The sequence below is a fragment of the Cyprinodon tularosa genome, unplaced genomic scaffold (assembly GCF_016077235.1).
Source record: "Cyprinodon tularosa strain WSP-4 unplaced genomic scaffold, ASM1607723v1 ctg718, whole genome shotgun sequence".
Lineage (NCBI taxonomy): Eukaryota > Metazoa > Chordata > Actinopteri > Cyprinodontiformes > Cyprinodontidae > Cyprinodon > Cyprinodon tularosa.
In genome coordinates this window covers 135,284-151,121 of record NW_024039472.1, presented here as the reverse complement: position 1 = coordinate 151,121, position 15,838 = coordinate 135,284, and the positions used below count along the sequence as shown (strand labels likewise).

The 15,838-nt window shown below is 36.9% G+C and overlaps 1 protein-coding gene across 2 annotated transcripts; it reads right to left on the bottom strand.

Moving 5' to 3' along the window:
* Positions 1 to 1,466: 1,466 nt before the first annotated feature.
* LOC119772588 lies at positions 1,467 to 11,284 on the bottom strand. 2 transcript variants are annotated; one of them, XM_038269044.1, is made up of 4 exons: positions 9,622 to 11,284; positions 7,637 to 9,535; positions 3,165 to 3,299; positions 1,467 to 1,696 (listed from the first exon to the last, which is right to left on the bottom strand). In XM_038269044.1, the coding sequence occupies exons 1-4, from the start codon at positions 9,628 to 9,630 to the stop codon at positions 1,538 to 1,540; spliced, it is 2,202 nt and encodes a 733-aa protein (XP_038124972.1). In that variant the 5' UTR covers positions 9,631 to 11,284; the 3' UTR covers positions 1,467 to 1,537. The 2 variants fall into 2 exon arrangements, with proteins under 2 accessions (XP_038124972.1, XP_038124971.1); XM_038269043.1 differs by having other exon boundaries at positions 7,637 to 11,284.
* Positions 11,285 to 15,838: the final 4,554 nt, after the last annotated feature.

Sequence of the window (15,838 nt, the reverse complement as noted above, 5' to 3'; positions counted from 1 at the left end):
TTGACTGAACCGGCAGGGAGAATTCACCCTTATTTGACAGGAATGGGACAAAGGGTGGTCTGCTCCTGTAGCTCATCTGCTGCAGGGTTTAACATGTTTTGTGTTAGAAGATTTAAGCTTTAAGAAAAAAAAAGGGAAACAGTTTTGGTGCATAATGTGCTCTTAATGGCTGATTCCTTAGCTACTATTTTACCAGTTAGATTAGTGCATTTGTTTTTTTAAATAATCTATAATGCATAATATCTCAGAAAGATAAATAGCAAAATACAATGTTTTATAAGTTAATGCTGTATGCAGAAATATTACAATAGTATTCAAACCAAATAGCTACCCTCAAGTTAGATTTTCCAGAAAACATACAAAATATGTAAATGAATTTTCCATCTAAGTTTTATCAGAATACATAATATGCACTGTTAAAAAGACTTCCAATTTGCAATGCTTTTGGACAGATATAATTTCAATTCACCGCAGTATTGCAAATCAGATTACTAGCTTCCTGATTGGTGAACACCAGCCGAGTGCGAAAACAGCTACCTATAGGGCTTAGTGAGAACTGTTGGAACATGTGTCCCTTGAGGAAATGTTTCTATAACAGTAATTATGATATATACTATTCAAACAATTTACTGACTATCACGTTATCAAGGGTGATAAATGACATGAGCAAGACGTGTGGTATCCTCTATGTTAACAAATATTCTAAGAATGTAGACACTGTCAAGGAGGAGCGTCTTTACAAATCTCTAGATCAATCATAGATCTTCATAACTAAGTCAAATAGCTTACCAAGTCAATATCTTTCTCCTTTCAACTGTCTTGCTCTTTCTTTTTTTTCACTTGATATATATAACACACTAAATGCCACAATAAATAACCAGTTTATCCCAATAAATAGATCCTTTTTAAACACCACCTTGCAAAACTATCCATTAACTTGTATCTAAACAGAAAACTTGTGAGTCATCTCTTTGCTTCCTTCTAATCCTGTTTTTTAGTATATATTTACCATATTGATATAGGACATGAATATGGTAAATATGGACAATAAGGACATTGAAAATTAGCTCAGTAAATATCCTCCAGCCATGTTTTTAGTAGCACTTGATTACATTAAATGTCTTAATTTGGGTGTTCTTTGAACTTTAATTTTTCAAACAATGTTTTACATTCTTGTTATAGAAGGGAATATAATTTCTTTACTGTCTAGTCATCAAAAACACATTGTGTGCAGATTAAGCTGCCTTTATGTTTGAAAAAGTATAAAACTAAATCTTAATATAAACACGATTCTGAGGCTGTAGGAGCAAAGTCAGTAAGCTATTACTAACAAACATCTTGTAAAACAATTATTCTGATAATCTTACTGATACTGTAAAGTGAAGTAAAGCCCGCTCTACAAGCCAAGAATGACCATGGCTAGGCACATGAAAAAAAAAAAAAATGTGCAAAAGAATCAAACTGTAACTGTTTACCAACTTATTTAATGCTTTTGTGAATGTGAATTACATAATTTAATAATGCACAAAAAAACATGTCACCAAATTTGTATAACAGGCTCTGCAAAGATGCTGACCCCATGACTTACGCCACTTTTAGGTTTGCAGATTTTTGCAGATCTTGATGAGAAGGCAGTGGTCTCATTTGGAAGTGGGAGTGTCAGCAATGCTGCCGGTGTTTGCTCTTTATTGGTCACCTGCAAACAAATGAAACACAAACTTATGCTTGGAATATGATATTGAAAAGAGAGCTTAATTTTTTGCTTCTTATTTGAGGCATAAATTGCTGGCTATATCAATGACCACCTCTCTGATGAGGTCCTTCATTTTATTGTAGCATAATGTCACACAGAAAAAAATCAAACATCCTAATCCTCAAAGTTATTTAGTAGTTAAAAATTCCATGTTTAGAAGTAATTGCATTTTGCATACTTACTGGCGGCCCCTCCTGTCAAAATCTTTAATATCTGCATTTTAGATAAAGGACAGAATTTTGTCTTTCGCCATTTTCCACATTAAAAGGATTGTTGGCTAATCCTCACAATCTGCCTAGATAATCTGTAGTAATGGTATCTCTTCTATACCCTGTGTCTTCAGCTCTCTCCCTAATTTTTTTAGAGAATTTAGTTAAGTAGTGAGATGGTAAGAAAGCTGATTTTGCATTCGTAAACAATGCCTATGCTGATTTAGCAGTTCAGTTTTGTCTGTCTCCTAGTTGTGCCAATCAGAGTGTTTTTTTTAGATCTTATGGTATTTTAAGAGTGTATTATGCCATACAATCTCATAAAGCTTGTGGGACTGATAGAGACAAAATATTATTGAAGATCCCATGTCTACGGTAATGTCAAACACTAGGGTTTAAAGAAGCTCAATTTTACTATATGACCAAAACACAAGGCTCCGACTATAGTCCTCCTAGAGTTTCACAAACTGCAGGGTTTTGTATATTCTGTTTGATAATTCTATTATTTTTGAAAATTTTTAATATTGCAGTTGTGTGACCAGATACTAAAAGAAACAACCCTATTTGTATGGTCATATTAGTGTATGGATGAAGTCACGGGTTATTAATGTGGAATATCAGCTCTGTTCAACTGTATGGTTTTAGATATATTTGTTCTTAAGGATAGTTTTTTCACCAGTTGTGCACTAGTGTTTTTTTTTGTAATTAAAGATTATGCTGTTGCAGTAAGAGCATTTATATGCACAAGGGTGTCTGTTTCTTCCAACAAACTTTAACTCAATGTATAACTAAAGCAAATTCTTCTTTCTAAAGAATTTATACATTTTGGATGCCCACTTACATTTGGGTACTACAGTGAGTACTAAACATGTCAGCTATCTGGTATAAATTAAATATTTGCTCATAACTGTGCAATTTTAAAACTATGTCTAAATAAATAAATAAATTAATATATATATATATATATATATATATATATATATATATATATATATATATATATATATATATATATATATATATATATATATATATACTGTCTTAGAAAGAATGCATTTATAGGGTCTCAACAATAAATTCATAAACCAATCTCTGGAACGATATTACATACATTGTAAACTTCTGTGTCTGTGTTCTCCCCTAATTAACTAAATACGTTTTAAGAAGAAATAGTAAGAACTAAGTTGAGTAAATTGACGCACCAGGTGATGACGGCGATTAGGAGTAGGGGAACTGGTCATGGAGGAGGTGGTGCTGAGGGCATTCTCAATTTCCTGGTCCAGCTGATCCAGCTTCATTAGCAACAGCACCATGGAATCCAAACGAGCATGTTCACGCTAAATAAAGAAACCAATCTGTTAGAAAAATATTTAAGGTATTTTGCATACCTAGATAAAAATCTCTCAACGATCTGCAACAGTCCTTAAAGCATTTCTGATATTCAACATATCTGCATTCCTCGCCTAATTAATCCTTGTATAACAAGAGTCACACTGACCTCAGGTGGTTTCACTTCAGTAAGACAAGCTGAACAGCCCTACTATCTACTTAATACCATTCTTATGGAATTTTAAAAGCAATAAACACTGCACACTTGAAAAATTCTCCTCCTGTAGTTTTTCAAATATATTTTCTACTCATCTCTTATTATATTTCTGGGCGTACAATTGAGTCTGGAGATCTCAAACTACCCTTAACAAATTTAATAGCTGGCCTAATCGGCATGACAGACCCCTGTAAATATTTAACAAGGCACAATTTATGACACAAACACAGCTTTTGATTATATGTGCATTAAACTTGCAGCAGTAGGTCTGCTTCTTATGTTGTGACCGTTTCCTGCAAAACTAATTGTGTTATTTGGGATAAAGTAAGGTTTTTATTCATTTAATTGAAACATCCGTTGAAAATGAAAACATCCCCTGTAGTGGTAACTTTGGCTCAGTCTTCTGAGATCAGTGTTAAAACTGGGTGTGTATGGATGACAACATTAACTGGCTATGAAATGCGGGCAATGTTAATGTGTGGGGCTGATTGTTCCTGGCTGTAGCTTTGCGCTTTTCCTCGACCCTTCTGAACACATCACATGAATTTATTTTGCTGTTGGTGCCCAATTAAAAAAAACATGTTTTTAGTGGGTTTCCAAAGGGTGCAAATAATCAGGTCACATAATGGCACCACACTGATGCATTCAGCAGCATTCCTAGCTAAAGGGATTTCACATTACTACACTCAGTGTCCTTGGCAAAGTATCACAATGAAACATTGTACCACAGTAAAACAATGACATCTTTACGAGGCCTGTGTGAATGAACAAAAGTATCCGTCCCAGGATGGCAATAACAACCACCAAAATGCAGTGCAAGGGAAAAGTGAACAGGAGAAATTCAGATGTATCTAAAGCAGCGTTTGGATGTTATCAGAAGATTTTGTCCCGCCCCTTCTTTCAGATTCTGTACATTTCTCCTTTCTCCCATTTTTTATAATGTAAACAGCAAGGCTAAGTAACAGAGAGCACTCAGGGGGATGTTTGCCAAGTCATCTGGTCTGAGATAAATGACAGTTGAGCCATTTTGGCCCTGAGGGCTAGGATAAGCCTTGTTGCTAAAACAAATAAACACAGAAACAAAAGCCAATATCAGTTTAATCTCAAGCCATTTTGAAAACCAGATGGCTTTATTTTATAAGCTGAACCTGCAACACCCAGATGGTGGACTGAGGACTACATCATCCGTGAGCACAGGAGATCCTTCCAGCTTCTTGCAGCCTTTAAGAAATATTTACATAGAAAAAAATGTTGTCACTCTTTCGATTTTGCCTTCTTAAACTAGATATTGTCCATTACTAACTGTAGGAAAACCAATGTTTATTTTTTAAGCTTACATATTTTCATTACCTCTGACTAAATTTCCTTGATATGATGAGAAAAGTTATTACACAATGTTGGATGGATATTATAATAAAGTATTTTAGCTTTGGCATTTTAAATCTTTAATATACATCTCTGATCAGTTTTTAAGTTGTTTTTTTTAAACCAAAACATTAAAGGGGTGAAAAGGCAGTAAAATTCTTATAAATAATAATAATAATAAAAAAAAATCATAGTATCAGAAATAAAGACATTAAAGATTTAGTGGAAGATTTTCATGAATTTTTGAAAAGACCCACCCTCTCCATTTTTAATGAAATATGCATATGCAACCCTTGTATATGCAACCCCCTCCTGAGAGGGAACGCCTATTAAACGCTTGTGACAGCGTGCACAAGCCCATTTCTCCTTGTGCACACTCTGTTTAAAAGTTGCTGTTTGCATCACTCATACAACCTTAGTTTCCAAAAGAAGATTTGCAATTTTTCCACTATGTCAGACTCATCACCGTTAAGCAAAAATGGGGACGAGCACACAGGACGGCCTTACGTAAACATATCACTGGAATGATTGACAATTAGGAGGACCACCTATTATGATGATCCACCCAGTAAAAGAACATCCTCCACTATACCTTTAAGATATTGTTTAAAATTTCTAAGAAAGTCATACCCCATTGTTGCAAAGTACAAATCATGGACATACACAGTACTTCACAGGCTACTTTTCCCACTTCTATAGTACCTTATAAAAGTTTTTATTAACACTTTGAACTATTTTCCTTTTTCAAAAAAATCAAAAACAATCCACTGGACTAGGTTTCCAAGTTTGAAGATGTTTTGCTCCCCATCCAGGAAGCTTTTTCAATTCAAAATGTCAGGAATAGCGTTGAGTTTGAGGTTGTATACAGTAGCCCAACAAAGCCTTGTTTTTGTTTGGAAAACAAAAACAGATGAAAAGATCCACTCCGTAAGATGCAGAATGTTCTCAAAGTACAGCTATAGCTCAGCAATTTCAAAATACATTTTGGAGAGACAGCAAAGGTATGCCATTATATTAGCAGGATGCTTTGATTCTGTAGAGACAAGCAAGATATTCAGGGGTGTCCAGAAAATTGACTGAGGTAAATACAGTGCAAACATGAAGGAAACCTGATGGAGGTTCTGACTGACTTGAGATGGGTACTGATATTCACCATCTAGGATGTCCAGAAAATATCATAGATGAATCCAGTCTTAGGTTCTGTGCTCTGCTCTAACAGCCCTAAATCAAATATTTAGGTCCTTTTTTGAATTAAACTAAGGAGGCAATCTTGCTATTTGATTCAGGTGTTGGCTTAGGGAGATATCTAAACGTGGCCGGGTACTGGCCCTAGAGGACTTGAGTTTGACATCCCTGTTAGATGAAGGCATATTAAACTATTAGTTTGAGCTACTAAAAGTCCATGCATAAATTCCCTTGTGAACTTGTAGATGCTTACAGACTATAACTATCTAGTCTGACTGAACTGGTATAATTAACTAAAATGAATAAAGTAGAACTTCACAGGATTCATACCAAGTGATTAGACAGAAATTTCTATTTTTATTGGTTTACTCGTACTTTTACTCGTCAACTTCCACTTTATCTAGGAGGGTGGGGCAGCAGTCTTAGCAGAGACTCCAAGACTTCCTTCTTTGTTCATTTATATATTTCAAATTTGCAGCAACATTTTAAATCAAATAAAATAGATTTCTCCACAAATATAGAAAGGAAATGTAGAAAAAAAGCAGTATGTGGAAGTAAAACTCAAATGTTTTTTTCCTCCGTTGAATTGATTGCATTAAATCAAATTAATCTAATTAGAATGAGTAACTTTGACAATCTTATTCATTTGCGTTGAAGGTCCAAAATGAAATATTATATTTGCTTACAATACAACCAAAATGTGCAAAAGCAACTTCCCTAGAATTAATTCCCCATTGATAATTTTACACTATATTATATTCTCCTCCAGTGTTTTGTATCTGTTTTTAAACTGACTCATATTTGGGCTTTGGTTTAACTCTTAATCCAGTACCTTCCACAGGTGCATCCTAAACACACAATGCTAATCTTAAGCTCTGAAAACTGTTTCATTTTCCTTACAATTCACAATTATCTGTGCTACTTTGTGTGTGAGATAAAAAAAAAATACAGTGACGTCTAGCTATTATGTGTCAATTGCAAATAATTTTTAAAGGTACTAAGTTACGTCTATAATGTTTAAGGAATTTTCAGCTAAGTTGTCAGAGTTTAACATGAAACACAGAAAATGCTGCATATGAATTGTTCCTCTCATAATCTTAAACTTGCTCTTTTAAAGGTATTGCTAAGTTTGAACCCCAAGATTACATCTTCCTGCTATTTTAAATACAATATTACAGTTGATTAAGAAATTCTCTGACCGCTCCTTTTTTCCAGGAATTCAGAGTCTAAAAAGCAATATTTCTTTTCATTATACTATTGCAATGAGCATGCAACTATTAAAGTGTAAGCAGAAAAATGTGCAGGGTTCGCTTCAAAAAAAGAAAAGAAAATATCTCACAAATTGCACAAACTTAATACTCCCTCTGCTAATCCAGCCTCCACGTCTTTATAGGACCTTATTTTGTAACCAAGGGTTGAGGAACATTAAAACATTTTACAAAACCCCTCACACTGTGATGGTGAAGTAATTCTTAGGGAATTCTTAGGGAAAAGTTATTTGTTAGACTTATATTGCCTGTATGGACTACTTACGTTCTTAACAGATATGCTCTTAGAACCAAGATTTATTGCACTTACCCTTCTCATCCGTACCTTGACCACACTGTCTTCCTTCTGATTTTCTGTCTCATGTGTTCCTTCAATATCTGAACTGGACAGTTGCTTGTCTCTTGAAACAGCTGAGAATATAGCCTTATCCAGCTCCCCCATTGCAGAAAGTGTGTTTCCTGGGCTGTGATGTTCGTTGTGACCATCTGCCACTTCAGAGCAAGGTGATTCACTCAGGCAAGAGGTTTGGTTGCCATGGAGCAACTCACTGACCTCTTTAGAGAGGAAGGGAGGGTTCATCTGTTGCTCAGTAGTCTTGTATTCATTATCCAGATGGATGTTATAAACTGGATTTTCAATAATATCAACCACAGCTTGCTCTGTAGCTTTTACCAAAGAGTTGTCATCTGCTTTAACCAGGCGGATCTCTGGAATGGCGACATGCTTTGAAGAGTTATTTTCAACATTGAGAGGTACGTCTTCATCCTTGCAAACAGTCCACTCTTTCGGTAATGGGTTCTGAACTATGACATCCACTGACCTACTTAAGGAGGTTTTCACATTCTGATGATCTGCACACCAAATAGAACTTTTTAGTACTGACTCTCTTTCTATATTTCCAGTACTCTGCTGTTCAGCAGTTTTGATCAACGTCAAATACTGATTTATGACTTTATTCTGATATGTGTCAGGAGGCTCTTCTTTTTCTGCACTTTCCTCCACATGAGGACAGCTCTCGTCTGTTGCTGCAACATTATGTGGCTCAACCAGTGTCTGGTTAAGTGTTTCACAATCATTACAGTGATCTAAAGCCACAGCACAGTTATAAGAACCCTGGTCCACTTGAATATTTCTTGAGTGATGAGGGTGTCCTGGATTTTCATTTAAAATTTCTGAGTCATTCAGTCCATCCAGTCTGCGAGAAGGAACGGTGCTCCAGCTTTGACTAGATGTTTTGTCATACTGTGGATCTAATGAAAGTGTCACAATCGGTTGCTTTACTGATGTATTTTCTTCTGTTGTATCAGCTGAATTTTGAAGCACAAAAATAGGGCCTTCTACAGCAGCTTGGTCAGAGGTGGAGATAATCCGTTCAACTTCTGGGCAGTGGGTCTGAAGTTCCTGTTGGGCTGATGTGGGAAGGTTCACCATGTCCTTATAGATTTCACAGTCATCAGCCTGATCTAAGTCATCAGCACAGTTAGAATAGTCTGGCTCGCCTTGAACAGTTCTTAAATTATTGAGGCCTTCATTATCACTTTTAGTTTCCAGTTCATTTTGTCCACCCGACTTGTGAATAAAATCTGTGCTCTGGCTTTGGGTAAATCCATTGTCACATTTTTCCTCTATTGTAAAAGTCAAAAATTGTTCCAAAGACTTGTTAGGCAGTGACAGTTCATTACCACCCTCCATGGGATTTTGGTGCGTAAAGTACAGTTCCCTTCCACAAGCTTGGTCGGAGGTGGAAATAGTTCCTTCAACATCTGCACAGTCGCTTTGAGGTTCCTGTTCGGTGGCAGTGCCACGGTTCAGTGTGACCTCAGAGATTTCAGGAGATCTGCTGTAACTCTCAGTGTGGCTCTCCTTTGTCTGCTGATGAGTTGGAAGTTTGCCAGGCTGCTCATCAGCAGATTCAGAACATGGAGGCCCCTTGTTTGAAGGGATAGAAATGTATTGTTTCTCTTTAAGGCTGTTTAAGACATCACCACTGAAGATGCAATCCTGTCTACATTCTGTGCCAATTACCCCTTTATTGTAGAAAGTTTTCATAGTCTGATTATCAGTTGCAAAATAAGTATTAACACTAGAAATTGTACTGTTTGAGTAACAATAGAAGACTGAAGAAATCCCAGTATTGGGGGCAGAGATTTGTGCTGATTTGAAATTCCTCTTTGGAAGTTCAGGAGCAACCAACTCGAGAACTGACTCCTGAAATTTTAACAGAGAATCTTCATTGTTTTTAGCTGATTCATTGACATCTTTAACAGCAAAGGACTCATCCAAAGGCGTCTGACCTGAGTCATCTGAAGGCAGCTGGCAGCCCTCTGGCATAGAGACACATCTCGTCCGCCGGCCCTGTTTTAAAGCCTCAGAGTCCAACCAAAGACCCTCGCTGTCAACTCCATGACAGCAAACCAGATCCAGATCATCATAGCTATATTGTAAACCCGACGGGTGAGTCACATGTTCCTCCCAACTTCTTTTCCGAATAGCAACAGCCATGATGAAAGGCAAAGTATTATCCCATAGGGCTGCTGGCAAAATTAGATAAACAGATCCGCTGTAATTGAGAGGAGAAATGGGAGTAACAAACATCAAGTGCTCACTAGTTATAGGTTTACAGAAACTGAATGTCCAGATGACAGTACGGTAAATCAAGTCCTGCTTCTCAAGTTAACAGGAAGCAGTGGGTGAAAGTTCGAGGATTGCAACTGCTCTGCATTCAAAGTAACAGGGGAAATAAACTGGACCAATATAATACGTCAAGGAGCCTCTTTATGATGATCATACGGTGGAAACCAAAATGTTTTTAAAACAATGTCATTACCATTTTCACTCTGCAGCTTGCCCGCTACAGTCAGCTACACTGAGACAAAACTGATGTTTTTGCTTTGAAATTTTTATAGCAGATAAAGCTGACAAAGCAAAGATTCTAAAGTGTTTCTCTGCTTTTAGGATGTTGACACCAGAGCTGTCATATCCCCTACTGACAAAAGGATATTACATAGATGAAGGAAAATACAACATCTGACAATCAGCTGAATTTCATCACCCAGTAACACTCACAATGCTAACAGAATACATGATTTTATGTAAGCTTATTGCTTTTGTTAAAAATATACTTCAGAATATATTACTTTAGCTGTAGCTTACACTAGGTAAAGTATGTAAATGTGACTGTTAAACTGACTTCCAAAAGGTAAAAATGTTAAGAAAATGAATCAGAATTATAACTGAATGATATTTTTTTCAGAATCAGAAAAAAGTCATACATTTTTTTAAAGTTACTATTTCAACAAATAACCTGGGAATTATCAGCTTTTTACCACATTTGGCATAAAGCTTAATGTAATTTTTGTTTAGAGTATAAACAGAAATCTTTTATATAAATCATTTACACACTCTTGATTCCCATTAAACCAACCACTGACATTCAATCGTCAATCCCCTATGAAGTTAGATACTCAGATTGACTTCTTGTAGATTCTCCAAACATGACACAGCATCCTACAACAAAATCTAGTATCTGGATTGTTTTTCCTTTCTGGCAGATGCATGTATATTCCAAAAAACAAGTTTTAACAGTTATCCAGAGAGATCCATTGGCTTCCTTTTCATTCATTTGCAAGATGAAATTCCTCCACTTTTCAGGAAATATTAATCCAACTCTCTCCAAGGGACATGATATATGAAAGCGCACTCTAAATCCAGTCCTTAGTTGGAAAAAGTAAGAGCGATCTTGGAGAGTCCAGTCACCACCCTCGTCCTTGGATTGCTGGACAAGTGCTGAAGCAGCCAAAGGCAAATGGAAAGCCAGGGAGCAGCGAGGCGTCCATGGAAAACTTGCATCTTGATCACATTAGAGGTTTTTTGCTGACACTCAGTGCCAAGGAGTCGAGGTGGTGTAAGAGGGGCCGGCTTTTCTTTCCCCACTCCACCCCTTCTCCACTCTGTTCTTCCTGTCTTCTCATAAGGTCTCCTCCCTGCTGCTTTTTGACATGCGGTATGAATCACATCACAGAAGCCTCTTCCTTGGCCTGAAAAATCCTCAACATTTTTAAACACTATCTCTCCTCTAATGTATACTCCCTACTCACTGTTTAAAAAAGTAATTTATCTTCTCTTTTACAGTTCGATTAGACTTTTTTTCTTTATGCAGCTCAGCTCTACTCGCAGTACAAGACACCCACCAGTTGGTTCTGATTAGTTACAGACTGGTTGGCTTGTAAGTATTCTGGCTCTACACCAAAAGATCACTGTAATGTTTTGGCAGTTAAATGTTGAGTGGCCTTTATTTACTTTACTTTGTCACTTCGTAACCTTGTAACAAAGAAAAAATTAACACTGGGAAAAAAGATTGGCCCCATTATTAGGGACACTTTGCTAGGTGCAGGTTACCTTAATTCCATTCAGTCAAGAATGAACAAGATGCTGGAAACAAACTATTTGTTTTTATCACTACCGACATGCTAGCATCATGCAGTTGCTGCAGATTTGTAGATTGTATAACCAAGAAGAAAATCTTAAGGTTGTCTGTTCTACTGAGAACAGTGGGGCCCTTGGTAGACACTAAACTTTTAGTTGATTTCAGCTTTATGTCATGATGCATCATGGTAATTATTGTCATAAAGGGATGGACATATTCAACAGCATTGGTTGTGACAATTAAAGAAATTAAACTTGTTCATATTGCTTAAAGTAATCTATTGATACAAGGTATTTGAGCAATAAGCTCATCAACGCAAAATGACGACTGGCCAAAGTGGAGGTAATGGAAGAGACTGGACTGTATGAGCTACTACATTGAGTAGACTGAGGCCTAAATTGGAGCCCTGGGGAGTGCCTGTGATACATCCAGTACTCAGACTGCAACTATAGGGGAACATACAAATATTTCAGTACAAGGATTTGGAGAAGCATGGCTGCAGAAGAAGATGGCAAAGGGGGGGGTTTTGGCCTAGTGTTTAGGGTGCTGCGGGTGGATCCCAGAGGTTTAGAGTTCAAGCCCCACTCCCATGGACTGCCACTCTGGGTCCCTGAGCAAGACTCTTAAAGGGAAACGCTGTTTTTTTTTTTACAATAGGCCCTTGATTTTACGTCATTACATATGTTCTACTCACTCAAATGAGTTTTGTGTCATTTGGAGCTGTTCTGAAGATATTCCGTTAGGTTATATCCAAGTAACCTCTTCCTATGGGCAAACGACTTGAGGGCACAAACTAAACTGTTCATAATCTATTCTTTATGGTACACATGGTAAGAAGCAAGTTCTATGATTCTTCCAGACTATTCTCACCATGTCAGTAACAAGAGGAAGGCCTTCCAAGGGGTAAAAATGTATCTTTGAAAGAGAGGGTTGATTTTTCTTCTTATTTCTTTGCTACACTTCAGATCAAGATTAATAACAACAAGGATATGTTTGAGACACCAGAGAAAGCTTCAGTATTCATCCAGACAAGAATGAGTGAAGACTGACCTGTAAGATGCATGTTGCTTGTTGTCTCTCTTTAATAGTATAAGAATCAATATGTTCTAGTTTGCATAGGAAGTATTAGGTCCTATTCATAAGCCTTATTCCTAAATGGCCTCCTTTCCGGCATTTTTTACCTTAATTTCTACTTGATGTGGAATTTTATAATCCATTACATTTTAAAAAGAATGCTAATAAATTCAATGTGTATTGTTACAACTCTTAACAATATATATATATATATATATATATATATATATATATATATATATATATATATATATATATATATATATATATATATATATATATATATATATATATATATATATATATATATATATATATATATATATATATATATATATATATATATATATATATATATATATATATATATATTTAGTTATTTATGTATGTCATTCTGTTTTGTTGGTCAATGGTTTCTTTTCCATTTTGTGTAAGATTAAAGCAAAGTTGCTTTTTTGAGTTACTCTCTGTTGCCCCCTTGTACCAGTCTCCTTTCACCTAACTCCCTTCTAGTTACTTCTACTGCTAGGAGTCCTTCCACTGCTAGGAGTGTCAAGACAAGCAAATAAACTGTTTAAGGTGTCAAAAAGAGCCTGAGTATGGCTGAGTGGCTGGTCACTCCGCCTCAAATCTATGATGAACCTCATGCCTATCTGCTTTCTGTAGGAGTTGTCATTGTTGGAAGGGCTCCTTGATGCACTGCTTATACCTGGACATTGCCTGCTGTATATGCTCTTTTTAGTTCTCTCCCGTTAGGCTTAGCAGGTCCCTTCAGTGCGAACCTGAATGGTTCGATGAAAGCTTTGGTTCTACAGATCAGACATTGTAGACTGGAGTCAGGTCCATATAGACACGATCTGATATTCCAGTGTAGGAGATGCTGCAGTCTTATATGCTTGATATAATGTTGCAGTAGACAATCTTTTATATTATAGTCTATAGCAGGAAAAAAATATCAATTAGTGTAACGTGGGGAGCACAGCCTTTAATTCCACATGGGGATGGAATGTATGGTGGTATGTGGTACGCAGACTGCAGTGATGATAACAGAGCTTATTTCTCTAAACAGTTTCAATGCTCTGCTCCTCACTGCCAGATGTTGCTTTAAGTTGTGAAAGTGTAGTGCTGAACATCTGCCTTTGGTCTTCCCTGGAGCTATAGTTGTTAGTCCAAAACAAAGCGCAGCCCACAACTGCTACCATGGCTTCTGAAATTCTACTGTCCAATCAGGTCTACATGAAGATTGCCATACAGATGTAAATCTTACATGAAATGATCCTTAGTCTGATTTTATCCACTTTGTTGGTTAGGGATCTAACAATAGGAAGAGACTGGGAAGAGCTGGTCTTTATGGGTTAGGGCGGGCATACACTGTACAATGATTCAATCTATGTACTCAGCTACAGCTCAAACTGTACGACAAAACCACAGGGTTTAAAAGTTCACAGCTCACAATGTATTTCCTTACACTATATGACCTTATGCTCTGATATGATCTAACTGCACACACCATACATCCAAAAATCGAACGTCCGACTCAACGCCTAGAGATGATGCTAGTCAGACTTGTCAGTCTGGAAGCCAAAAGGAGAAGAAAAATTCCCTTGTTTGCACATGCGCAGTGCACAGTGTTTACGTAAAATGACTAGTAGACGCTTGTATGTCTGCTTTGACAGCAAGATTTGCTCTCAAATACCTCACGAGGGCCGACTGAATTTCAACAGGTTTGATTTTCTCTCGACTTAACTGATTCCTGATAGGAACATGGTTGTGAGAGGCTAATCTCCCTTAGTTACCACCTATATACTGCAGGACGCAGGACCCACAATGAGGCTGAAACTGCCCGATCCAAGAAATTCCTGCACGACTGGAGAATCAGCCTGAAAAAGGGCAAAAAATCAGACAGTGTATGCCCAACCCTTAGCCTTTTGCCCGGTCCGCTGCCCGCCATGCTTAACTCTCTTCTGTTTGCATTGCCTTCTCTGTTTCTTCCTCCTCGGATGGGAGATGTTAGGATTCACTTTGAAAAGTTGCAGTTTAGGTTGGGATTTTGTTTGTGTTTTTCGACAATTCCAGCAGTTCATCATCACTGTACTGGATTATGTCCAGAGGAGTGAAAACACAAACAAAATCATGAAGAAGAACAGCAGTTCGGAAGCCACAGCAGTTATCCACACAGCCATCTTGAAGGCTTAAAAAAGTTGTCCAAACGGGCATGGAGCAATGTGGCAAACATTGACATATAAAGACCTGGTGTGGCAAAGCATTCAAATCATGGCATGGAACCCATTATTAACCAGTAAAGGGTAAACTGACAAGTATAAACGGGATTGCACAGCTCTTAACTAATTAACATAAGCAAGTTAACTTAATAACATGATTAGTGTGACAGGCATGAACAGGTGGAGTAGATTAAACTGGCAAACAAAAGAAAGAAAACTGCAACAGAACAACAACAAAAATCCAACTGTTTAAAAATGGAATTATAAGAGCTGAAACAGACTATCTCAGAAAATGGGGGCTGATAAGTAACTATAAAAATTCAAAAATTAAGAACTTCATTGATATGAAAAGCTGAAAAACATGAACATAGATAAGTGCACTGCATGGTAAATCCCAAATTGCAAAAATATTAAAATAAGTCAAGACTCAAAACCCCAAAATCCTCAAGTAAATTTGTAAAACTAACAAGGAAAACTATAAATAGAAGTGATGAGCTCATCAGTAAAGCAAACAAAACAATACTTAAAGACCACTACTGGATGATAGGGTGTGATAGGGTGTTATATTATTGTCATTATTAAAGCTACAGTGTAATTTTCAGCGACATCTAACGTCCAGACTGAAGACCGCAGCAACATGAACATCTCCCCCCAACCGCTTCTCCCCCCCAACAGTACAGCGAGCGTTACGTGACAAAATTTCTTCCATGACGTCCGCATCACCTACCTTCTCAAGTGATGAGGTTTGTTTACATAGATAATTTTACAGATAGTATTTCATTAGTCTGT

What these genes read in the sequence shown, in the direction of transcription:
- LOC119772588 (XM_038269043.1), bottom strand. Translation starts at nt 9,922, where the DNA reads ATGTTTGTTACTCCCATTTCTCCTCTCAATTACAGCGGATCTGTTTAT. An exon ending in TCAAGGTACGGATGAGAAGG is followed by an intron (nt 3,300 to 7,636) that starts GTAAGTGCAATA and finishes TTCTTTATTTAG; the next exon opens with CGTGAACATGCTCGTTTGGA. An exon ending in CTAATCGCCGTCATCACCTG is followed by an intron (nt 1,697 to 3,164) that starts GTGCGTCAATTT and finishes ATTTGTTTGCAG; the next exon opens with GTGACCAATAAAGAGCAAAC.